At 44.2% G+C, this 26,849-nt stretch overlaps 1 protein-coding gene across 3 annotated transcripts in view; it reads left to right on the top strand.

The window, feature by feature from the left end:
• The window catches only part of ANXA3 (annexin A3), a 63,920-nt gene that overhangs the window by 16,964 nt on the left and 20,107 nt on the right, over positions 1–26,849 (top strand). For all 3 annotated transcript variants that reach the window (XR_009866568.1, XM_062198619.1, XM_062198618.1), the window contains exons 3-7: positions 8,232–8,319; positions 14,222–14,316; positions 17,064–17,177; positions 21,176–21,266; positions 25,440–25,519. Coding sequence is in view for 2 of the 3 variants with exons in the window: in XM_062198619.1 (XP_062054603.1) it covers positions 8,232–8,319; positions 14,222–14,316; positions 17,064–17,177; positions 21,176–21,266; positions 25,440–25,519 (468 nt within the window). In the remaining variant the exon portion in view is untranslated. The remainder of the gene's footprint in view (positions 1–8,231; positions 8,320–14,221; positions 14,317–17,063; positions 17,178–21,175; positions 21,267–25,439; positions 25,520–26,849) is intronic.

Here is a 26,849-nt window from a genome sequence, read left to right as displayed (position 1 = left end):
GTTTTGATTGCTTTATTTGTTGTAGTTGACTCCATTTTTCCTTGTATCATCAAACTTCATGACCCAACTCTTGACGCTGAGCCAAGAGCGATCATTTCTCCCTGGCGGTTTGAGAGCTCTGGAGTCCTAGGGTTTTATCTGAGGCTTTGATTTGAAGCCTTACTATTTGGATATGGCCTTTCCAGGACCTTATGAAGTGATGATCGATTTGGATTGGCCTCACCTTCAAAATGTACCTGCAGCAACTGCTATTCCTGCTCTGGAGCATTTGGTATTAAATATGTTTCATGTCAACATGGTTGGCACCTTGTGTTTATCTCTTCCATTCATTGTTCTGAATATAAATGCTTAACTTCTTGCAAGCCCAGTCCACTTGATATGAAGAAATAGGCCTTTGTGCATCAAAGACAGACTGGCCTCTCTTGGGGATGATAGCGGACAGCAACTCAGGGCCCATGGCTTCAAGACTCCATCGAGTGCCATGGCTGACCTCCAAAGTGTAGTGTTAGGAGATCAGGGAAAACTGTATTGGCCTAAAGAAGATGATTCAACTGAGTTGCCACTTAACTTAGTAATTAGGATCGAAGATTGATAGGACAGAGCATTTATTGGCTGTGTAAACTTGGACAGGTTTCTGACACATCAGTTTCACCATTTGTGAATAGGGCTTATTGCATCTGCCTTACAAGTTTATTGTGAATATTGAATGAGCTGATACAGGAGACCTGCTTAGCACAGTGTTTGGCACATAGTAAGTAGCAATAGTCATTTTTATTATAAAAAGCTTCGTGTTTTGCCCCTTTATGTAGACATTCCTTGCTTTAATTTGTTTTCCAGCTGGTTTTGGCATGATTTTCCTTTTGGGGGCATCTAAAGGTCAAGTTTGAGAAAGAAAAGCAACTAACTTGTTTAAAGGATGTGGCTGGAAATCTGATCAAACATTATTTAAAAAAAACAATGTTGCCAAGTATTCATCAGATGCCCAGCACTCGCACTGACATGATGTTGGGGTACTAGGGTTACAGGAAATAACCCTAGCCAAGTATTGACTGGGCATTTAAATATCAAGGAATTAAGCCAGCAATGAAGCAAGAATTCAGCTTTGTATAGCTGTAAAAATGCCAAACAATGAGCTCATCATTGACTTCTTCAACTTCCACGCTCAGGAAAGAATCCATGACTTGTTTGTTCATTCCCCCCCACCCCAGAAACCTTTTATTTAAGATATACAAACTTCATGCATTTACTAAATACAGCTTTAGAAACTTAGTGATAGTGATTCTTTCCATCATTCCTGCCCTCCCACCCCCACTCCCACCCTTCTTCCTCTTCTCTCTCCTATTCCCATCCTTATTTGTTGCTATTTCCAGTTAACTTTAGACACAGAAGATTAACTCTGTACTAAGGAAAGAGTTCAACAAATAGTTTGAAAAGAAAACTGTTCCTCAACAGACTTTTTATTTCTCTTTTGGTTTCTACTGTGACACATCAGGAGCATGTTGTTCAGTTTCCATGTGTTTGCATATGCTCTAGGGATTCCTGAGTTGTTGATTTCCAGCTTCATTCCATTGTGGTTAGAGATGAGGCATGGTGTGATTTTGATTTTTTTAATTTGCTGAGACTTGCTTTATGGCCTGGCCTGTGGTCTATCCTAGAGAAAGTTCTGTGCACTGCTGAGAAGAATGTATATTCTGCAGCTGTGGCATGAAAAGTTCTATAAATATCTGTTAGGTCCATTTGGTCCATAGCGTTGATTAACTGTTGTTTCTTCGCTGGTTTTCTGTCTGACTGATCTGTCCATTGCTCAAAGTGGGGTATTGAAGTCCTCTATTACTCTTGTATGGGAGTCTATGTCTCCCTTTAGATCCATTAACCTTCTTTTAAATAGCCAGGTGCCCTGTAATTAGGTGCAAATACATTTATAATAGTCACATCTTCCTGTTGAATTGATCATTACATAGTGCCCTTCTTTGTTTCTTTTAACAATTTTTGTGTTAAATTCTAGCTCCTCTGATATTAGGATGGCTATACCAGCTCACTTGTGGTTTCTATTAGCATGGAATAACTTTTTCCATCCTTTCACTTTCAGTCTGCCTGTGTCTTTGTTGGTGAAATGTATTTCTTGTAGGCAAAAAAATATATATTTTTTTCCCATTCAGCCAGTCTGTATCTTTTACCTGGAGAGTTGAGGCCATTTACATTCAGTTGCTTCTCTTCCTGTCCAGCTCTCTGCTGTGGCCTGGGAGGGCAGTGGAGGATGGCCCAAGTCCTTGGGCCCTGCATGCGCATGGGAGACCAGGAGAAGCACCTGGCTTTTGGCTTCGGATCTGTGTGGTGCGCTGGCCACAGCATGCCGCCGGAGTGGCCATTGCGGGGTGAACCAACGGAAAAGGAAGACCTTTCTCTCTGTCTCTCTCTCTCTCACTGTCCACTCTGCCTGTCAAAAAAATAAATAAATAAGTAAGGACTTGGCCCTGCCATTTTTCCATAAATATTCCTATTGTTTACTTTAGATTTTCTTTGTACTTTCACTGGGAGATTTTCTGATTTTCTGTCTTCACCTTCTTTCATAGGATGTTCAAGTTTCTGTGTTTATGTGTGTAGCACATCCTTAAGCATCTTTTGCAGGGATGGACGAGTGGTGATAAATTCTTTGAATTCCTGTTTGTTGTGGAAGGTCTTTATTTCACCTTCATTCATAATTGAGAGCTTTGCAGGGTACAGTATTCTGGGTTGACAATTTTTTTCTCTTAAGACTTGGAATCATCTCACTATTCTCTCCTAGTTTATAGGGTTTCTGAAATGTAAGAAATGTAATTCATTTCTAATATTTCATTTTAATTTATCTTTAAAATCTCGATTTCATGGGAAAACTTTTCATTCATGTTGTGTATGGATTTCTTTAGTTTGTGTATTTGCTTCTGATTACTTCTAAGTAATCCTACAATCAGGTTTTTAACTACATTGCTGCATTTCTTCAATCTCTTCATTTTCACATTCTAGTATTGAAGTGTTCTTATGTTCTTTTAGGGGCATCATGTTGTCTTCCTTTTCTTGTTTCTTGAATTGTTGTGTTTATTTTTAGGCATTTGTGGACATACTTTTTTTTTTTTTCCATGTGACGGCTTTTATCTTTGGACTATTCCTCTGTGGCTTAGTGGAGTCTCTGCTCTTTCAGTGAATACCCAGAGGCATGTGCTGGGTGTGGCCAGGGAGCTCTGTTCAATGCTCCAGGGTGAGGGGAGTGTCCAAGGTGACACCCAAATTGGGAATGGTAAATCTCTTCTTTTTTTAATCAGAGGGGAGGTTTTATCTGCTCTGTTGGCATAGTCTCATGCTCACCTCTTCTCCCAGGAGACCAATGCCCAGTTGGTAGCCCTAGTGGGTATAATATTTGTTGGCACTGCCACAAGAACCACACACAGAATCCATGCAGCCCTCAGTGTGAGCACAGATCCTGCAGCAGTGACCCTCACCAGGGAATCAGGGAGCCCCAAGCATGTGGAGCTGCCCACAGTGACTGCTCAGAGACCCAGCCACACCCTGCACCCTTACACGAAGCCACAGTGTTTTCACAGTCCCAGCACACAAGGCTCCCACAGTCACGAGCACCCAGTCCCTCTCAGTTCTCCCAGCCAGACTCAGGCATCTCCTCTTGGCTGGTTGCTGGGCATGCAGACACAGCTGGCACAGCTGTTAATGTGTGTCCAAATGGCACCCCCCCCACCCCGGCTAGTTATAGGATGCCGGTTCCCGGGGGGGGGGGGGGGGGGCTAAAGGAGAGAGAAACATTCTACCTTTTTTTCCCTTCTGGGTTGGCAGGTACCCCATCCCCCGCTGGGCTCCAAGCTGGACTCACACCAGGATCTTCCTGTAGCTTTATCACCAGTGGCTTGGGCTGCTGCAGACTGATCTCACTTCACTCCCCAAAGCGGGTTTGAAGCTCTCTGCTGTTGGGGTCCTGAGCTGTGTGTGTCCATGCCCTCCACATAGATCTGTCCTTCTAATTTGCATGGAGTTTCTGCTGCAGTATTCTGCCTCACTCTCCCTGAGGGTGCACTCTCTCCTTTTTTTTTTTTTTTTTTTTTTTGACAGCAGAGTTAGACAGTAAGAGAGAGAGAAAGGTCTTCCTCCCATTGGTTCACCCCCCAAATGGCCGCTACGGCCGGCACGCTGTGCTGATCTGAAGCCAGAAGCCAGGTGCTTCCTCCTGGTCTCCCATGCGGGTGCAGAGGCCCAAGGACTTGGGCCATCCTCAACTGCCCTCCCGGGCCACAGCAGAGAGCTGGACTGGAAGAGGAGCAACCAAGACAGAATCCAGCACCCCAACCAGGACTAGAACCCGGGGTGCAGGCACCGCAGGTGGAGGATTAGCCAAGTGAGCTGTGGCGCCGGCCTTTTTTTTTTTTTTAAACTATCTTTCCCTAGACTAGAGCAGTAAACTCCCTCCCTATTCCACCATGTTGGTCTCTCCTGCTTGTGCATTTTTTGGGTGTTTTAGGCAGCTGGAATGAGGGAAAGCAGTGGGTCTCGAACTTTACTGTACATTAGAATCACCTGGAGGTCATATTCCCACAGCAACTGAGTCAGTAGGAGTGGGTGCAACCAGAGAATTTGTGTTTCTAGTGAGTTCTCAGGGAATGCTGTTGCTATTCCAGGCACCTCACTTTATGAGCCACTACAGTGACATCCGTGAGGCCCTGTGCTGTGGTATAGAGCACAGGCATTTTACTTCTGACAAAATGGATTTCAGTTCTGGGGCTATCCGTATGTGCAGAGTTCTGCTAAGCAAATGATCTCTATGAGATCGAGTTTTCTCCATTGTCAGCTGAAGATAATAAACCCATCCCACCAAGGTCATCGTAAGAGTGAAATGTTTGTAGAATGCTTGATTCAGTGCCTGATGTGTGGTAGTTTTAAAATAGCTCATTCATTTGTTTTTTTCTCAGTCATGTGAATATTTCTGAATGATCTAGACAGGTAAATGAAGTAAACTGTTCATTGAAGTCACCTAATCAATAACACCATTCACTTAGATAGTTGAAGCTGTTCTGAATATTTCACTAAGGTTTCACTTTGGAATTGTCGTGCCCTTTCCCAAACTGGGTGTATCTATAATTTTTTTTTCTTTTAATTACACAAGTTATTCCTCTACCATTTAATTCTTAGTAGGCAGAAGATTACATGATGGATTGAGAATTTGCACCTGGAATTTCAGCATATTTTGATGCATAGGTGGTGGAAGGCAGAGAAGGGGTTGCAGCTAGAATGTAAGTCATGAGTTTTCATAATTCAGGAACAGTGAGAATCTGGCCACAATTTTGTCTTGTATTAAGACTGGCCACAATTTTGTCTTGTATTAAGAAGCGACCGTGTCAGTACCTGCCTGGTACAGAATCACATGAATCACAGAATCACTCCATCTCTAAACAATTTCTTTCAGTATTGTCTAGGTGGGACCTGGTCATAGATAGTTTATGATATCACCCAGGTGGTACAGAGGGTCATTTCAAGAAACACCAGGAGCAGTTTATAAGATTGTCTACGTGGTATTCACCTTCAGATTCTGCTGCAGAACTTGCTTGTGAACTTGAGCAGATTTTCTCATCATCTTAAATACTGGTACTGCTTATGTGAGTTGACCCTCTCTTATGTGTCAGGGCTGCTGTGCAGGTTATAGTTAGCATAGATAAAATGCCTAGCACCATGAAAACCTAGCACCATGAAACACTCAAATATTCAAATGTTATTATGGCTCTTCTGAAATGCCAGACACGGAAGGTGGACAGTTTGGAGAAATGTCGGGGGCAGGTTAAGATGCTGATTAAGACACCTGTATACCTGGCTCCAGCTGCGGCCAATACAGACACTGGAGGCAGCAAAGATGGGTCCCTGCCTGGCTTCCACGTGGCCCATCCCTGGCTGTTGCCAGCATCTGGGGAGTGAACCAGTGGATAGGAGTGCTCTCCTCCACCCTTCCCCCATCTCTCAAATAAATAATTAAAAAAAAAAAAACTGAAATCGGAATAGGTATTTAACCTAGCACTTAAGATGCCTGAGTGCCATATCGGAGTGCCTGTGTTTGATCCCTGGCTCCAGCTCCTGACTCCAGCTTCCTGCTAATGCAGATCCTGGAAGAAGCGGTGGTGACTCAAGTAACTGAGTTCTTGTCACCTATGTGGGAGACATGGGTTGAGTTCTGGCTTCTGGCTTTAGCGTAGCTGAGCCCTAGCCTTTGCTGGCATCTGGGGACTGAAAGAGCAGATGGGAGCTCACTTGCTCTCGGGCGCTCTCTCTTCTCAAGTAATTAAGAAATACATAACAGCAACAACAAAACACACAGAAGTTCATAAATGGGTAGAGCTGAATGAGGCCAGTTAGCTGTGTGGAGTCATAAAATCTAAGCCTTGGGGAAAGGGAATTCTCCAAAGATTGTATTGAAGTGATTGATGTCTTCTTGATGTCTTCCAATCACATATTCACAACTACTTCCTGACTTTATCATTGTATTTTTAGCTTCAGAACTTTTTATTGTTTATTTTATTGTTTATTTAATCTTGAAGATTAAAAAATGTTTGATTGTTTTGAAACAGATTGTTCTACTTAATCTATGGAATCAGCAGACTGTCATTTTTTTCCTGTGCAAGAGCATTAATTTTCCACTTACTTTAATGTGACAAGATAACGTCCTTTCATGAAAATATTAACCACTTCAGAGGAGCCTAAACGAAGCCATATTAATACAAGACAACAGAGTCAGTCTTGTTCAGTATCAGGATAGGAAGTCCTGTTTCAAAAGAAAATATCATGGGGGCCGGTGTTGTGGTACAGTGAGTCAAGTCACCACCTATGACGCCAGCATCCTGTACTGATCACTGGTTCAAGTCTTGGCTGCTCCATTTCTGATGCAGCTTCCTGCAGTGCACTTGGGAAGGCAATGGAGGATGGTCCAAGTATTTGAGCTGCTTGGGAGATCCGGATGATGTTCTAAGTCCTTGGCTTAGAACATGGTGCAGCCCTGGCCTTTGTGGCTATTTGGAGGATTGCACCAATGGATGAAGATCTTTCTCTCTGTGTTTCCCTCCCTGTCATGCTGCCTTTCAAATAAAAAAAAAACTGAATGTTTAAAAAACAAAAGTAAAACGTTGTTACTGTAAAGACATGTTTTTCTTCAGAAGAGTTTAGAAATACCATGTTTATTTTTTTTCTCAATGTCTTTGTGGCTGTCTTTCTGTCATCTCTCCAGAAATTATAAAAATATTTTTCCTTGCATAGAATGGGCTTTTCCAGCTTACTGATGTGTTTCTGATTTACGTATTTAAAAGTAGTAGTATGGGCCGGCACCAAAGCTCACTTGGCTAATCCTCCGCCTGTGGTGCCGAAATCCCGTATGGGCACTGGGTTCTAGTCCCGGTTGCTCCTCTTCCAGTCCAGCTCTCTGCTGTGGCCCAGGAGTGCAGTGGAGGATGGCCCAAGTGCTTGGGCATCTGCATCCGCGTGGGAGACCAGGCAGGAGCACCTGGCTCCTGGCTTCAGGTCGGCGTAGCTCCTGCCGTAGCAGCCATTTGGGGGGTGAACCAACGGAAGGAAGACCTTTCTGTCTCTATCTCACTGTCTAATTCTATCTGTCAAATAAAAAAGTAGTAGTATGACCTTTTTTTCCTCTGTGTGCTTCCTAAAGATCTGTGATGTCCATGGAACTTTCAGAAGGGAATTTATCAGCCACGGTTGTACATCCATTAAACAGAGCTCACAGACAGACAATCCTAATAGGGTTTTCATTTATGGATCGTTCAGTGCAGGGTTCTCCAAGGACAACAGTCAGCATTAATTAAAACATCTTGAAGTGTGGAAAGCATGATTACTTCTGTGTGTGATTACTTCTGCAAAGCATTGAGTGACCCCTGGAAGACAAAGAGGGTGCAGGAAATGTCAGCTCTTCTGTTGCTTCCCTGCAGGTGCCACTTTAAAGCAAATATTCTCAGTCACCAGGATTGACATAACTCAGTGCTCTTGAGCGCCAGTGTTTTAGGTTTGTAATCTGTTGCCCAAGAGGAGCAAGAGAAGCCTCATGGTGGAGTCAGTAGATATCATGGAGCCTGTGTGTCTTGGGGAGGGAAGACTCTTGGGAACCACTCTTGAAGTGATAGGATGTGCAGGTGATGGGGTTGTCACCTGTGTCTTGTAATTATCATTTTTAACAAGTGGGACTTTCAAATATTTCCTCCTAGGTTGGACACCGAGGGACAGTAAGAGATTACCCAGGCTTTAGCCCTTCAGTGGATGCTGAAGCTATTCGGAAAGCAATCAGAGGAATTGGTGAGTGATGCTTTGCCATTTCTTTCTTTGAAAAAAAAAAAAAAAGATTTCTTTTCATTTTATTTGGAAAGCATAGAGACAGGGAGAGAGCTTCCATATGCTGGTTGGTTCCACAAATGTCCACAGCAGTTGAGGTTGGGCCAGACCAAAGCCAGGAGCCAAAACTCAATCTGGGTCTCCCATGTGAGTGTCAGGGACTTGAGCCATCATCTCTACCTCGCAGGGAGCACATTAGCTGGAAGCTGGATCAGAAGCAGCGAAGCCAGGACTCAAACCAGACGCTCTGATACAAGACATTGGTGTTCCGAGTGGTATCTTAACTGTTGTACCACACACCCATGCCTGCCCCTCCCACCTCCCAACCTCAGTTCCTTGCTTAATGTTGAAGCAAAACAGCAAACTTACAGTATGAAAATAAATAGGCTCAGTTTGTCCAAATTGGCTTATTCAATTTGGGAAAATGTTAGGAATTCTTTTTCTAATTGTGAAACTAAAGAAAGTATTGGGAACCCACTTTTTTTTTTAACTTTTATTTAGTAAATATAATTTTCCAAAGTACAGTTTATGGATTACAATGGCTTTCCCCCCCCATAACTTCCCTCCCACCCAAACCCCTCCCATCTCCCTCTCCCTCTTCCATTCCATTCACATCAAGATTCATTTTAAATTTTCTTTATATACAGAAGATCGATTTAGTATACATTAAGTAAAGATTTCATCAGTTTGCACCCACACAGAACATAAAGTGTAAAATACTGTTTGAGTACTAGTTATAACATTAATTCACATTGGACAACACATTAAGGACAGAGATCCCACATAAGGAGTAAGTACACAGTGACTCCTGTTGTTGACTTAACAATTTGACACTCTTGTTTATGGCAGCAGAAATCTCCCTAGGCTCTAGTCATGAGTTGCCAAGGCTATGGAAGCCTCTTGAGTTTGCTGACTTCGATCTTATTTAGACAAGGTCATAGTCAAAGTGGAAGTTCTCTCCTCCCTTCAGAGAAAGGAAACCCCTTATTTGATGGCCCGTTCTTTCTACTGGGATCTCACTCACAGAGACCTTTCATTTAGGTGGGGGTTTTTTTGTTTGTTTGTTTTTTTTGTTTTTTTTGACAGAGTGTCTTGGCTTTCCATGCCTACAATACTCTCATGGGCTCTTCAGCCAGATCCGAGTGCCTTAAGGGCTGATTCTGAGACCAGAATGCTGTTTAGGACATCTGCCATTCTACAAGTCTGCTGTGTATCCCACTTCCCAAGTTGGATCGTTCTCTCCCTTTTTTATTCTATCAGTTAGTATTAGCAGACACTAGTCTTGTTTGTGTGACCCCTTTGACTCTTAGACCTATCAGTGTGATCAATTGTGAACTGAAATTGATCATTTGGACTAGTGAGATGGCATTGGTACATGCAATCTTGATGGGATTGTATTGGAATCCCCTGGCACATTTCTAACTCCACCATTTGGGGCAAGTCCGATTGAGCATTTGGGAACCCACTTTTATTCAAACTTAACATTTATCACATCTACCTTTTTTTGGAAAAAAAAAAGATTTATTTACTTCAAAGGCAGAGTTACAGAATGAGAGGGAGAGAGACAGAGAGAAAGAAAGATAGATCTTGGCCGGCGCCGTGGCTCACTAGGCTAATCCTCTGCCTTTCGGCGCCGGTACACCGGGTTCTAGTCCTGGTCGGGGCACCGATCCTGTCCCGGTTGCCCCTCTTCCAGGCCAGCTCTCTGCTGTGGCCCGGGAGTGCAGTGGAGGATGGCCCAAGTGCTTGGGCCCTGCACCCGCATGGGAGACCAGGAGAAGCACCTGGCTCCTGCCATCGGAACAGCGCGGTGCGCTGGCCGCAGCGCGCCGGCCGCGGCGGCCATTGGAGGGTGAACCAACGGCAAAAGGAAGACCTTTCTCTCTGTCTCTCTCTCTCACTGTCCACTCTGCCTGTCAAAAAAAATTTAAAAAAAAAAAAAAAAGAAAGAAAGATAGATCTTACATTTGCTAGTTCACTCCCTAGATGGCTACAAAGGCCAGGGCTTGGCCAGGCTGAAGCCAGGAGTCCAGAGCTTCTTCCTCATCTGCTACATGGATACAGGGGCCAAGCACTTGACCATCTTCTGCTACTTTCCCAGGCACATTAGCAGTGAGCTGGATCAGAAGTGGAGCACCCGGAACTCAAACTGACACCCAAATGGGATGCTGGCAGCACAGGCTTTACCAGCTACACCACAAAGCCAGTCCCCACATTTGCTTAATATTAAAAACTATCACCACCACCACTGCCACTATCACCAACAATAATAATCATAATAAGAAATCATTATGGATGTAGTCACCATAGATTCTTCTTTAATTTCATTCCCACTCCATTACCAAGAGATAAACACTATCTTTAATCAGAGTTTAATTACCATGACACTTTTAATGCCATGACTACATGTGTGTGCACACATTGTTTTGCACGCTCTAAAACAGCAAAACATGAGATTCTGGATACATCTTTTTGCAGTCTGTTTTTATTCCTGAATTGTATGTTTCTGAGATTTATCCATGTTAATATGTTTAGCTCTGGTTCATTAACTTTAACTGCACAGTAGTGTATTACATACTATGTCATAAGAAGGGAATATTGATGGAACATTTAAATTGCCTATAATTCTTTTCTATTACAACATAAAAATATTGTAATGAGTATTCCTGTGTATGTCTCATTGTGCATATTTGCAAGTACCTCTCTAGAATGCGGCAAGGATTGGAATTTCTGCATTAGAAGGGATGGTTATCTTCAAATTAACTAGATTTTTGCCAAACTGCTCTTTGAAATAAATATAGACTATAGTAATGGGGAGTGGGGTGAGTGGGTGAGGAATTTGGCCCAGTTGCTGCCTGGATTCAATACTCACATCCAGCTTCTGAGTCCAGCTTCCTGCTGCTGCAGACTGGGAGACAGTGGGCGATGGCTCAAGTAATTGGGTTCCTGCCAGCCATATGGAAGACCTGGATTGAGTCCCCTGCTCCTGCTGTGACCGAGGCTTCTCCCCAGCCCCAGCTGTTAGAGGCATTTGGGAAGTGAACCAGGGGATGGGATATTTTCTCTCTCTCTTTCTCTCTCCCTCTCCCCCTTTGTAATTAAGTAAATTAAAAATAAGAAATTAGCATTGCTTCCAAGAATCTATGAGTCTTCCTCTTGCTTCATAATCTCACCAATCCTTGCTACAGTAATGCTATCCAGTTTGGCCAGTAGAGTGATCTCGGATTGCAGCATTCTCTGTGTGTGTGTATTTCCTGTCTCCTGTCCACGACCTCCCCCATTCCTGGGACAGATGAGCATCTTTCCTTGCTTATTTGTTTCCTCTCTCATGTGTGCTTCTTCATAGGTTTTCATCCATTTCAGGTGCGTTTTGTTCTTCGTGATTAGCAAGAATTTTTTCCTAGTTTCTGCATTTAAATTGCATCTATATTTTAAAGCCATGAAAAAATATCTTCTACCAATTCTATGACTTTCTTTTAACATTAGTTATAGTAACCTTTATTGGATAGAAGTTTTAAATGTTAGTAAAATCAAGTTTCCTAATATTTTCCTCTAAGATTTATGTTTATTATATCTTTTCTATAATGAGATTGTAAAGATATTCTCCTGCAATTTCCTTCAAAGTTAAACTTTTATTTTCCACACTGTGATCTTCAATCTACGTTGAATTGATGTTTGTGTAAGGCTTGTAAAGGTGTTTTGTTCTACTGTGTCTCATAGATCTTTCATTGTCCCCACACAATTTGTTGAAGCGCTTATCCATTCTGCCCTGATTCGCAATGCTGCCTGCTTCACATTTCTCTGTTTTTCTGTTCTCTGTTAAGTTTCATTTGTCTGTTTGCCACTCCCTGTCCCAATACTATATTGTCACTATTATTATTTTATAACAGCATTTACTGAATAGTGGGGCAAGCACTTCTCTTTGCTCTTTTGCCCTCGTTAATGACTTTTTGATCAACTTGTGAAATTCCATAAAATATCCTATTAGAACTTTGTGTCAGTATAATATTATCTTACTTCTGAGTGTTTAAGATTTATATTATTTTCTATTTTTAAATCAAAGTATTTCTTCTTTTATCTCTTTGATTGCCCTACTTATGCCCTGTGTCGAGTAGATTGTTCCATGAGGTTAACATCCAACTGAATGAGTGAATTCTATTTTCTGTCTTTCTTAATATTATGCTTCTTAATGAGTTTTTGCATTTTGGCTTTCAGGCTCACTTTGCGAAGGTGTTTGTGTCACCAGTTCTGACATTGTCCAGAGTCGGTTTCAGAGTGGCATTTGTACTGGGGAGCTGTCACATCCAGTTTCTGAGTCATGAGGCAGCTTGGTGTAGATACTGGTCTTGGGCGTGTTCAAAGTAAGAGACGAGAAACCGCAGGCTTTACATACTACACGTAACTGCAAGTAGGTAGGTAGGTTGGGAATCTAGGTGCAGAGTGTATAGCGTCATGTGTAGTCATTGAATTGGAGCATATCATCGATGGAATAGAATGAAAGATAAGTTAGAGAGGAAAGGCAGTGAATTCTGCCTGGAGCAGACTGTTTTGAGATACTTGGGCCATTGGAGGTGCCCAGTCATACACTGCCCAGTCATTCACTGCACAGTCATTCACTGCCCATTCACTGCCGCAGATATTGTGAGTTTGTGATCGGACTCCCGGAGCTCACGGTAATTCACAGAGTTACTCCTTAGCTTTGTAGAGAAACACAAGACTGAAGATACAGACGGGCAGCGTCTTTGACTGAGAGGCCCAACAGCTACCCAAGTGCTCACCTTCTCTTGTCGATCATCGATGTGGGCTGTGCACCACTGTCACGGCCATGTGAGCTCATGGTGTGTGGAGACTCGCTCCCTATATAGAACTTGAGCCCTGAGTTCCAACTGATCTTTTATACCATTCTAATTATACTGAAGGCTTGCAAGCCAACTCACTGCTTCCCAGCCCACGTGTCCTCCTCTGTAGCAAGTGAACTGGATACAACCTCCAACGTTTATCTTAACATTGTAATTAGCAGGAAAGAGTGACCTCAAAGTGATTCCCAGACAGGCTACCATGAGCCCTGCCCTGGAGTTACTCCTCGTTTACAAGCTAATGGTTATGTATATGAGTGTGAAGTGCATGAGGGGGTTGTAGACAGAGATAAAAATAAAAGGAAGTTTCCGAAGATTCATAGTCAGATGAAATTAAAAGATAAATTTATCTTGGTGCAAAAGAAATCTGAAACCCATGTATGGTTTTTTGTTTTTTATGATGTCCGTGTTCTGTGGACATTTTGAAGAACCTTTGATTATGTTTTGGGGTCATAGACTTACTTTATCCTGTGCCACTTGGAAACTGTGACTTTGACAGGTGAGATAAATTCTCAAAGTGTTAGTGTCTTCATCTTTAGGACAGCTCAATCCTACCTACTGCTTAGGCCCCTGTGAATAGCAACTGGGACCATGAATTAAAAAGTACCCTGAATGTGGTAGGTCCTCAATAAATGTCAATTTCTGTTCTTCTGAGTAAAAAGATGTTGATAGCAGATGTAGGGATGAGAGCGAAAAGGATGTAAGACAGCATGTGAACCTCTTAAGGATGAAAAAGTTAGTTCAGAAGGAGTTTCTCTGTGCTCTGCCCTCTGTCTGCCGTGATGATTAGAGTAGACAGTGATTCACAGTCTTCCCCCTAAGCTATCTAAATAGAACTGACTTCCTTTTCCAAAACCCAGGCAAATGAAGAAATAAAGATTCCAACCTGGTAAGAAGCTGGGAATTAAAATTAAATGCATGCGTTAGACCATTGGTCGTTTTTTTTGTTCAAGACAGATTCTGAGCACCTTCAGGTTGGTGATGAGTAAAATCATTTTCGTTTCATTTAGGAACCGATGAGAAAACGCTCATCAGCATTCTGGCTGAGAGGTCAAGTGCACAGCGGCAGCTGATCGTCAAGGAATATCAAGCAGCGTATGGAAAGGTGAGATCAGACGAACACGAGGGCATTCAGGAGATAATCACCAATATTACCGTGGTGGCTCCCGTGTGACCCTGCCCATGTGCATCCAATGAACAGCCTGGAACCTGAGTCCTGGCTTTGCCTGTAACTGGCTCAGTGGCCTTGGATGTTTCCTGGTCTCCCTGGGCCCTATTTCTTCACCTGTACCATAAGCAGGGTTGCCTTCGATCATAGGTTCTAAGTCAGGAGTGATTTTGCTCCCCAGGGAACATTTGACATGAATGGAGACATTCTGCTTGTTAAAAAATGGGATGAGGGCCGGCGCTGCGGCTCAATAGGCTAATCCTCCGCCTAGCGGCGCCGGCACACCGGGTTCTAGTCCCGGTCGGGGCACTGGGTTCTGTCCCGGTTGCCCCTCTTCCAGGCCAGCTCTCTGCTGTGGCCAGGGAGTGCAGTGGAGGGTGGCCCAAGTCCTTGGGTCCTGCACCCCATGGGAGACCAGGAGAAGCACCTGGCTCCTGCCATCGGATCAGCGCGTTGCGCCGGCCGCAGCGCGCCAGCCGCGGCGGCCATTGGAGGGTGAACCAACGGCAAAAGGAAGACCTTTCTCTCTGTCTCTCTCTCACTGTCCACTCTGCCTGTCAAAAAAAAAAAAAAAGTGGGATGAGAAGGGAGATACTTCTAGCATCTGCTGGGTAGAGGTCAGAGACACTGGTAAACCTACAGAGGATGGTCCCCGCATTAAAGAGTTATCTGGCCAGCTATCTGACAAATTCTGTATTAAATGATCTCTTCTCCCCTAACTTTATAATAATCATGAAATAGGTTTAATTCATGCAGCAAATGAAACTTGTCAAGTGTCAGAAATTGCCCATATAGGAACAAGTACAACTTGGTTATTCTATACTGTTTACTTGTTCAATACCTATGTGTTGAATACTCCTCTGTGTCAGGATATATCCTAGACATTGGAGTCACTTTGGCATAAAAGTAGCTCCTCTCTTCTTTGATGGAGCTAGCATTCTGTTAGAAACATAGTGTAAAAATCAAGTAAGCAGTATGTAAAAAATAGAATGGAGTGATGTGATGAGTGCCTGGTGCATGGTGGTGAGGAGACATCAGAGAGCGTTGTTGCCTTGCTCTCAACCAGACTCAACACCAAAAATTCTGCTCTACTCCATCTATAGGAAGAACTCTTCAGGCAGAAAGTACAACAAATGCAGAAGCCCTGGAAGTCAAAACAAGCTGGGAATATTTGAGAAACAGAAAAGGATTCTAGTGTGGCTGGAGTGTGGAGTGAGGGAGGACAGAGAGGTTTAGAACATGCTGGGCCTTGGGTCTTGGTGTGGAGCCTGGATTTTATCATAAAGACGATAGAGAACCATTGAAACTTTTCAAGCAGAGAAATAATATAGCTCCATCTTTAATTCTGGAAGATTATCTTTGGTGCTGTGGAGGGGAAAGGGTGGAAAGAAAGAGCAGTCAGGCAATTGAATGGTCCGGGTGAGGGGTGAGGGGGCAGTGGCCATCCACAGGCAGCTCAGGTGTCACCTCCTGGGAGTATTCGCCAGCCCCCAGATTCTGTTAAACCCCCTTCTCTGACCTCCCTCTGTCAGATACTTAACAGATATTAAGGATACTTTATCTTTGAATAATTCTATTTTTCCCATGAGCGCCTAATATCTTAGGAGTAAGGGTTCTGTCTGACTCATCTCTAAATACCCAGCATAGAGCAGGTACCCAGCACACTTTTGCTGCATTAAATGAATGACCAGGCTTCTTGGAAAGGCACCACGTTCACATATGGGTCATATCAATGATCTATGGGTCTTTAGTATTCCCAAATGTGGAGGAGGAATGGGAGCACAGGATCACAGCCATTTCTTACAATGGACAGAGGCAGAGTATACGGCATAAGATTCAGTTGCAAAGTCTTGGGTTGAAGACAGATGCTAGTGCAATTTAGCATTTAGAGAGGAAAAAACTCTGGAACAATTAAAGCAGAGCCAGGGACCCTGGGCTCTCTCCTGCTGTCTCTGCAGGGACATGTCCCTGCTGTGCCCTGGCTGTGTTGGAAGTATTGGGCCGCACCCCCATCTTATAGCAGTCTGGGAGGAAAATACTCAAGAGCAGGATGAAAAGGGTATTTGGTAGCACTCCTCTGCATATTGCAAATGAAAATCACATTCATTGCCTGACTTAGGCAGGGAGATAAACGGTGCTTATGTAATGTGTAAAAACAGGGCCAAAGGACATACCGATATGCAGTGCCCATGTCATCGCCACACTTAGGGTTTCCTTTGCTGTTGTCAGCATGAAACTGCTTCCGATGCCTCCTATCTCTGTGTTGTCACCAGAGCCCAGTGACCAACCACGGTGCTGCCCTCTCCTTTCTCCTTGGATCCCTTTGGCAGCTACCGAGATGCAAGGTCCCAGGAAGAGAGCACCTGCCCGTGAAGCCGGCTGCGCATGTCCAGGGTTCCTTGTCTTCCTCCTCTTCCCTCGCCCCAGCCCAAGCACGTAGCAGTCACGCACCCTTCCCCTCGGGCTTTCCTTCAAAAAGCCTCTATAAAGCAGAACATTCTGGCAGTGATTATAAAAAGTAGGTTAGTATCCACCAGAATGCTTTCAACTTTTCCATTTTTCTCCCAGTACATGGGCACGTTTTTATCTGATGTCAGTTCACACGTTCATGTTGCACCAGGTGACTTCAGAGAAAGAGAAAGGAAGAGTATCTCATGCTTGCCTCTCTGGGTTTTTTCTTGCAGGAGCTGAAAGATGACTTGAAGGGAGATCTCTCTGGCCACTTTGAGCATCTCATGGTAGCCCTTGTGACCCCACCAGCAGTGTTTGATGCAAAGCAACTGAAGAAGTCCATGAAGGTATGAGCCCTGCACAAGCCATTTCTGCCCAGAATTGACTATGTCATCAAACATAGTCACTTCCTGCCAGTGTACGCTTGAGGTCTGGGTGCACTTGGGTGCTGCTCTGGTCTGTGCTCCCCACGTGGTGGAATGGCTCTGAAATCGGGGGAGCAGTCATGGTACATTGAGCCCAAATATCCCCGGACATAAAGAATATTATCACATCCTTATTTTGCTTTCTTTTTCTTTTTTTTTTTTTTTTTGACATGAGGAGCCAAGTTCTCTATTTTGTTGCCATTTGAAGTAAATGGCACTGTCATCAACCCCATTGCTTAGGCCAAAGGCCTACCGTTATCCTTGGCTCCTTGCTTTCCCATACCCTTCAATGCTCTCAGATCTGTCAGCGAGGCCATTGGTTCCGCACTGATGCTGGTTGCAAATGGGTGCACTTCTCGCAGAATGCTCTGCTACCAGTCCGTGTGGTCGTCAGCATCCTTTGCCTGAACTGCATCTGATGTCCTAACTGGTCCTTTTGCTTTCATCTTTGCCCAATTCAGTTCCATTCTCCATAGAAAAGCCAAAATGATTTTTTATGAAGTTATTTTAAAAACCCGAATATGCTGTTCTCCAGCAGAAATCTCCAGTAGCTGTGGACACATAGATGCCATTTCGTGACCTTCCTCATCCAGTATGCACTGGCCCTGTCTGTCTCTGGACTTTTAAACTCGGTTCCCCCAGAGACGCTGAGCCAGTAGGCAGGATATGCTGATTGAAAGATTTAGGGTCAGGAACTTGTTACATGATTGACGGCTGGTTGGCCAAATCAAAATCTGAAGGGCAGGAGGCTGGCCTTGTGGCACAGTGGGTTAAGCCTCTGCCTGTGACACCAGCACCCCATGTCAGAGTGTAGGTTCGAGTCCTGGCTGCTCCACTTCTGATCCACCTCCCTGCTAATGGTCCTGGGAAGGCACTGGAAGATGGCCCAAGATTCAGATAGAGTTCTGAGCTCCTGCCTTCAGCCTGGCCCAGCTCTGCACGTGGCAGCCGTTCAGGGAGTGAATCAGCAGACAGAAGAGCTCGCTCTCTGTCACTCTCTCTTTCTCTGTCACTGTACCTTTCAAATAAATGAAGAAAGAGAAAGCAGTCTGCCGGGCAGGCTGCCAGACCATTTTGTCTTGAGGCATTGCACAGAATGAATCAGGCTCACGAAGAATATAGAATGTCTAAGATAATCTCCGTTACATAAAATCAGTTGTTAGTGGGCTTCAACTATATGCGCAACTACAAAATACCTTCACAGAAACACCCAGATCAGTGTTTGATTGAATAACTGTTCCCCAGCCATACCCACCTTCCTCCCCGTTCACTGACAGAGCTACCCTGGCCTCTGTTACGTTGTTCCTTGAACATTATAAACTTATTCCTATTTTGAGATCTTTTTACATGATATTCCTTCCAACTGGAACACTTTTTCTCCAGACATTTTCTGTTAACTCCTTCAGTTTTATCTTTTTATTATACCTGTTACCACTCAAAATTATTTTGTCTAATTTTTTTTGTCCTTTTTGTTTGTTATCTTTTTCCATCTAACTGAAAGGCAGGTGGCCTCAGAGTCTTGGTCTGTACCTTCTGACCCTAGAGCAAAGCCTGACGGGAAGTGAATCACCGTCTCCCTTCCCTGTTTTCTGGTCTGTGGAAGAGGTGTGGGCATCTGAGAAGCAGAGGGAAAGATGGGATAGGTATGCCTGGGATTTATGGCAGGAAATGCCAGTGAGAGATACAGAGCGGATGGAGCAGGTGGGTAGGTAAGCCATCACTGTGGTGCATCACTGGCACCTGTGGAAGGGAGACGGGCAGAAGCAGATTTGAATAGGAAGAGCCTCCAAGTATGGTGAACCCTGAGGAGGCCTTGGCAGGCCCATGGGGAGCCCCTGAGCAAAGGTCACCCCTTGGATGAGCCTTATGTTGGCCGATATGGTCCAGCTCCAGTGCCCCGGCTGTGTGCAGTCACTGGCTGAGAGCAGCCTGTAGAGCACGTGACCTCGGTGCGAACTCCGTGGCAGAGCCCAAGGCTGTTAGCCAACCATGACTCTGCCGCAGACTCTGGAAGTGAGTGAAGGGATGGGGTGCCTCAATGGCTGCCACAGTGGGAGGGCTCAGCAGGTGAAGCAGAAGGATTAGATTTATCAACAAGGATTAGAAAATTGTCTCTCATACACAGAGGAAATCTGAAGTAAGAAGTCCAGGGGCTGGCACCGTGGCACAGCAGATTAAGCCCCGGCCTGTAATGCTAGCATCGCACCTGTTCCTGTGTTCCGGTTGCTACACTTCTGATCCAGCTCCCTGCTAATGTGCTTAGGAAAGTGGTGGAAGATGGCACAAGTGCTTGGGCCCCTGGTTTACCCACGTTAGGGACCCAGATGGAGTTCCAGGCTCCTGGGTTTGGCCTGACCCAGCCCCATCCATTTGGGGAGTGAACCTGCAGATGGAAGACCTCTCTCTCTTTCTCTCTGTCTCTCTATCTCCCTGTAACTCTGCCATTCAAGTAAGTAAATAAATCTTTTTTTTAAAAAAAATCTTATTAAAAAAACTAAACTAAGAAATCCAGAACTGGATGTGGTGGCACCACATTATCAAGAACCCTTAAAACTTGAATTTCTGACTTCTTCAGTCCACAGCTTTTACTTCTTGTTTAAAGATGGTAGCAAAGATTCAGCCAGTATATCTTCATTTGGGTCAACTGAAAAGAATTAAGGATTCTCCCAGGATATGCACATGCTACTTCTTCTACTTCTTCCCCATCTCATGGTCAGAACTTAGTAAAATGCATAGATCTTTCTGTATAGGAAGCTGAGAAAAGAAGACTTTATTTGGGAAGCTATCTGCCACGTTAAAGATTGGGGCCTCTGATACTAAGCATGAAAGACAAAAGCGATTGAGGGCAACTGGGAATCTCCCACACAGGGGCAGAATCAGTTTCCTCTGTTCGTGTGCTGCGTTGACCAAATCCTGGTGCCAGTGTTTCCCCTGGAGTCACAGTGTGATTCAGTAACCTCAGCATAAACAAGGCTGAGAGTGTTTGTCCTGGAGCCCACCAGGCCCGGAACACACATTATTGAGATCTGAAAACCGCCCAGTGTGAAGAGGATGCTCTATCTAACCAGCCAGCACAGCAGTGCAAGAATGAACCAGGTCGAGTTCATCTCCTTCAAAAGGCTTCCATAGCCTAGACAGCTCCTGTCAAGAGCTTCGGGTGATCACTGACATCATCCATAAGAGTGTTAATTGTTCAATTAACAACAGGAGTCACTGTGCACTTACTTCCCATGCAGGACCTCTGTCCTCAATGAGTTGTATTAGAATTAACTATAAAACTTGTCCTCAAACAGTTTTTTTATGTGAGTGTGTATGTGTGTGTGTCTGTGCAAATTGTTGAAATTTTTACTTAGTGTAGAGTTGGTCTTCTGTGTATAAAGTTAATTGAAAATGAATCCTAATGGAGAATGGGACTGGGAATGGGAGAGGCAAGAGGGGGTGGGGTGGGAGTAGGGGTGACAGGGCAGGTACAGTGGGAAGAATCACTATATTCCTAAATTGTACTTATGAAATTTGTACTCGTTAAATAAAAGGGTTTTTTTGGGGGGAAAATAAAAGAGTTCATCTCCGAACACAGCAGCATGGTTGAATGCTCAGTAGGATTAATCTTATTAAATTATCATGTGTGATCTTAAATAATGTCAGCTTTTTCCTTAATGTTATTTCCTCCCAGAATTATCCCATTGATTTTTACACTAATGTGGGAAATTTTCTTGAAAACTTTGATGTCATTTTACTCCAGATGAATTATGTTGTTTTCATGCTAAAATGTGTAGAAAATTAGAAAATTACTTTAGAGCACATGAGATCTTACATTGATTTACTCAAAACTGTTTTTTCTTCTGTAGAACATAAGACATTATGAAATTAAGGGGTTTTTTTAAAGTATCCTAAAAATTAAATTTCCTTTTCCTTCTTAGGGAACTGGAACAGATGAAGATGCCTTGATTGAAATCTTAACAACCAGGACAAGCAGGCAAATGAAGGAAATTTCTCAGGCCTACTATACAGGTTATCTTGTTTTCTTCTCACTTTTACCACTGTCCACACGTATATGAGCCAATGCTACTTTTCCCAGAATCCCACCTGTCTTGTCTTCATAAGCTATTTTGAGAAGGCAGGACTTGACGAAAGGAAGTAGACTCTACATTGGGCCAAAGACTGGATAGTCAGGGAAAATTAGAATATTATCTGAGCTAGAATTTGTCCCATACCAGTGGCATTAACATTTTATATTCGCGATACTAGAGCTGCTGTATCAGCATCACTGCCTAATTGAATCAACTACTCTCATCAATGTGAAAGACAAATCATTGTGTATTTTTAGTATATGTTAAAAACCACTCAGATTAGCTCGTGATTTTTGGTGTGAGAAATCAGACAAACCATTTGGGGGAATATGTGGAGCATGTGTAGCCAGCCTAATGAACCATCACCCTAGCAGCGTGTTAGCAATGTAAAAACAAAAAAGGCTGTGGTGCAGCTTGAACCCTAGGCCCCCAGGGATAGAATGACTTCCTGGGTGAAGTCTCTGGCCCCTTGAGACACCAGCTTGCAAACTCAGGTGCTCCCGGGCCACATGGCACTTTCAACCAACTGGCTGCAAAGTCAAGGTTCTCAACTATGCTCTCAGGTTCAATATTTCACTAGAACAATTGATAGAAAACTCAAAAACCTGCTTTACTCACAATTACAGCTTTTTTATGATTTATTTATTTATTTATTTGAAAGGCAGAGTTAGAGAAGGAGAGGCAGAGAGAGAGGGAGAGGGAGAGAGAGAGAGAGATCGAGAAAGAGAGATTTTCCATCTGCGGGTTCACTCCCCAGTTGGCCGCAACAGCTAGAGCTGCATCGATCTGAAGCCAGGAGCCAGGAGCTTCCTCTGGGTCTCATGTGGTTACAGGGGCCCAAACACTTGGGCTGGATCAGAAGTAGAGCAGCTGGGACTCGAACAGGTGCCCATATGGGATGCTGGCACTGCAGGTGGCAGCTTTACCCGCTATGCCACAGTGCTGGCCCCACAATTACAGTTTTATGACAAAAGATAGATATTAGGGCCAATAAAATGAAGAGACATGTGGAGAGAATTCTGGGAGAGTCTCATATGAAACTTTCACTCTCCCGGCACATCGATGCATAATTACTAGCCAGCAAACTCATGCAGTCTTTGGCATCTGGAGTTTCTGATGGGAGGTTATTACGTAGGCATGATTGATGGACTCACTGTCCTCATGATTGCACTCAGAATCCAGCCCCTGGCTCTCCCCAGATGTTGGACCAATAGCATATGGCTCAAAGCCTCAACCTTTAATCACATGACTGGTCTTTTGATATAAGTAGCCTCCATTCAGCATCCTCGTGTGACCATAAACTCAGGTGCGGTTCAGGGGGCCCACCATGAATAACCAGAACACTCCAATTAATTGGGAAATTCCATAGTGGGAGGGGGGTATCTCCCAGGAACCAGGCCGATTCTTTATTATAAAACAGCCCCTTCCAACCCTCTCCAAGTGCTATAAGGGAGCCATGGTTTCTATGTTTGTATATCAGAAGATCAATTGTGCATCTCGGAGCTTTGGCAGTGGGAGAAGTCCAAAGTGAGGGTATACTGAGTCCAAGATGGATATTAGAGAGGTTGCTCTGGGAAGTTCTCATCGGAAGGTGACTACCTCAGTGGCTCTGTTATTTATGTACTAATCAGTGCTCAGAGAAATAGGAACAGCACTGGATATCTGAGCAGGGAAAGTTTAATATAGAGAAGTGCTTCAGTGCCTTTGAGAGGACTGAAAAACACAAAAGGAATGCAGTGGGCGACAAAGGAAAGAGGTGGAGATGACCAGAATCTACAAGTTCAGAAGAGAGACATCACCAGGCACGTGCTAGGATCTCCAGGCCTCTGGGGGGAGGCTTAAGGAGCGAGAGTTTAAGTTTCTAGAAAGAGGGTCTCATCTGGCTGGAGCTGCTACCACTAAAGGGTGCAAAGTGCTTTGTCCTGGGCGCCTGCAGCCCAGCACTTACTGCTGGGAGAATGGAGGGCTTCCCTGGGTTGGCTCTGATGTGAATAGCAAGCAAGGTCCTTGCACTTCCTTCCTTCTCCTGCCTGCCTTCCCCCACCAGGGGAAGCCAAGGGAGAACCTAACCGGGCATGGGCAGAGAAGGGTAAATTGGGAGTAAGTGAGAGAATTGTTCAATAATGGGCACAGGTAGATGCATTGTAGGAATACCTGGTTTAAAGTATTTCAGTTAAACAATGGTTAATTCATAGAAACATCCCAGGAGCCTTATGTTCTACTCCAAAGATGCCACTTGCTGGCATTTCTTAGAAGAGCTGCTGTTCCCTGTGAGTTCCCTGGGGCCCACTGCATGTATAAGCAATCCCAGGTGGAAATGCTATGCGAGCAGTGATTGTTGTCTGCTTTGCTCCCTGCTCGCTCCCCAGGGCGCGGAACAGCAGGAGATAAGTTCAAATACATGTATATTGAAGGAATGTCCTCAACATGAAGGCTGCCACCTGAAGAGATGAGTGAGGGGCCAGCATTCGGTCTCTGCCTACAATACTGGCATCCCACATCAGAGCGCCAGTTTGGGTCCCAGCTGCTCTGCTTGTGATCCAGCTCCGTGTTAATGTGCCTGGGAAAGAGAGGAAAATGGCCCAAGTACTTGGGCCCCTGCCACCCACATGGGAGACCTGGATGAAGTTCCTGGCTCCTGGCTTCAGCCTGGTCCAGTTGTTCTGGCCATTTGGGGAGTAAACTGGCAAATAGAAGATTCTCTCTCTGTGTGTGTCTCTCTCTCTGTCTCTCTCTGTAACTCTGTCTTTGAAATAAATAAAAATAAATCTTGTTAAAAAGAGAGCCTAGTGAAAGTCCCAGGATTTCGGGATGGTGTTTTGCAAGTATAACAAATGTTAATAGCTCAAAGTTACCAGAGCCTCAATTTCTATGTTGAACTACTAAACTCTCTAAGGCTACATGGAATGGGATTGCGTGGAGGTTACTTGGATGACTAGAGATGAGTGATGCCCTAGCAGATCCAGAAGGAAACGGTCTCAGTCGTGTTTAGCCAAGATCTGTAGAGATTCAGGACACAGCACTGCCCTGGGAGTCCAGTGCTCTTCCACTGTCTCAGCGTCAGACCTCCAGTGCTGCATGTGGCAATGTCTCAGTGCAGTAACTCTGGTCCTCTGCCCCTTTGCTTCTAGTGCACTTGACACCAAGCCAGAGCATTCTCTTCCCTGCTGACCACATGGCGTGTGTCTGTCCAAGACATGTATTTATCCTTGGCTGCTGGTTTTTCTTGGTTTCTGTTTTCTGCCTTATTTCTGGGAATCTTTCACTTCTTTGTCTTTGCGCCTCTTTCTGTGTGGCTCATTCCCTATGGGAGAAGATTCAACAGGTTCAGGAAGTCACTGTGTAATAAACAGCATTAATTTGGGCAAGGTTCTTCAAGCAGGTCATCTCTTAGCTACTGACTGGATAGTTGGCTTTTTCTAAAAGTTTATTTACCTACTTATTTGGAAGGCAGGGGGTGGGGAGAGATCATCTATCCTCTTGTTCACTCCCCAAATGCCTACAGCACCCAAAGCTGGGCCAGGCTGAAGCCAGAAGTCAGGAACTGCATCTGAGTTTCCCGTGTGGCAGGTACTTGGGTACTTGAGCCATCATCTCCTGCCTCCCATATATATTAGTGGGAAGCTGGATTGCACGCAGAGGTAGGACTCAAACCCAAGCACTCCAAAATAGGATGCAGGCCTCCCAAGTAGAAGCTTAACCTTCTGCACCACAACACCTGCTATTAACTGTGTAGGTTCTTAAACTGTGTGTATGATATCTTGCTAAAAAGGTCAGGGTTCTGTTACTGTGGAAGGAGATAATGGAAATCAGAAGGCAAACTAGCGGCTTGCCCACCCTAGCTTTCCCACTATCCACGCCTTATTCTTGTTGTCAGATGAAAGCAGCGGTGATTTGATCCAGAATGGCAATTCTTTCTGTTCTTTTGCATCTACCGTAACACACAATACGAAAATCATTATAATGTGTCCTCTTGCAAGAGAAGCGCATGAGGATGTTAAATTGAAAAGCAAAATTACTTTTATCTGACACTCATTCTTTCCAGTGTTCGCTTTTAAACGTTTCTGTTTTGTACAGTTTTTCCAGGGTTAATTTCATTCTTATTTCCTTTCAGTATATAAGAAGAGTCTTGGAGACGACATTAGTTCTGAAACATCTGGTGACTTCCGGAAAGCTTTGTTGACTTTGGCTGATGTAAGGATGTGTTTTTTACTTCTTGACTCCCCAGTAAGCTGCCTGCTCTATAATAAATTTTTAGGGAGTTTAAAAACAACCAACCAGAGACAATGAGATTGCAGTTTTCCTTTGAAATGATTTGTTGATGTTACATTTACGTTGCCACGAGGCGGAGTAATATTTAACCTAGATCATAAACATATACATAATTAATGTAGCAACTATAAAATTTATTAGGATCAGTATATGAATTAAAAACATTTTGATCAGGTTTCTGAATATATTAGGAAATATTCTGAGAATCGTCTGACATATAGTAAACTGTTATTTTCATTTTAAGTGTCTTGTTTTTAGGACTATGTTTATTTTCTTCTGATTCCAAAGAATATATATATATACATATATATATAAAGATTTATTTATTTATTTGAAAGTCAGAGTTACATAGACAGAGAAGGAGAGGCAGAGAGAGATTGATCTCCTATCTGCTGGTTCACTCCCCAATTGGTCACAACAGCCAGAACTGTGCTGATCCAAAGCCAGGAGCCAGGAGCTTCCTCCAGATCTTCCCATGTGGGTGCAGGGGCCCAAGGACTTGGGCCATCTTCTACGGCTTTCCCAGGCCATAGCAGAGAGCTGGATCAGAAGTGGAGCAGCAGGACATGAATGGGAGCCCATATGGGATGGCGGCACTGGTGGTGGTGGCTTTACCCGCTATGCCACAGCACCAGCCCCAGAATATATATTTAGTTAGCTTTTAAATTAAGTGGGAAGCATGAAACGGAAGAATTATCTACAGAGATGGATATTAAATTCAGAAATGGTGTCAGTCTCAGGATTTTTGAAAACTGTCTTGTAACTTCATCCTTGCCATCCTGAAAAGCTGTTAAGCCATTAATCACCGTGTGACCAAGGCCACACCTTGGGGCGGGGAAGTCCAGGGTGAGATGTACTCACCGATGGGCGAGAGAGGAAGTGGTTTAAGCTGTAGCTCACCGACTGCTTCCAGCTGATTCATGCAGCTCCTGGTGTGTGAGAAAATCCAGATAATGATCTCAGCACCTGTCAGAGTGAGGCAGACGCCACTGGGTTTCAGTTGTGGCCAATGCTGCAGACTTTCGCTCTCCGAGTCATCATGGGTCCTAAGTGTGCATCCATTCACATCAGGATGGAGCACACCCCAAGCCCACATCCACCCACCCCTGGGAAGCTGTGGGGTGAGGCCCCAGGGCAGGGAGTTAGGCTCAAGCACCGCTGGGATCCCATGCTGCCTATTGAATTAAGATTCTGATAGTAGCAACCTCCTAAGGTGCTGTGAAGATTAAGAGAGTGGGAGAGCAAGTGAAGT

This window comes from Lepus europaeus, chromosome 8, assembly GCF_033115175.1.
Source record: "Lepus europaeus isolate LE1 chromosome 8, mLepTim1.pri, whole genome shotgun sequence".
Classification (NCBI taxonomy): domain Eukaryota; kingdom Metazoa; phylum Chordata; class Mammalia; order Lagomorpha; family Leporidae; genus Lepus; species Lepus europaeus.
This window is presented reverse-complemented; position numbering and strand designations above follow the sequence as displayed.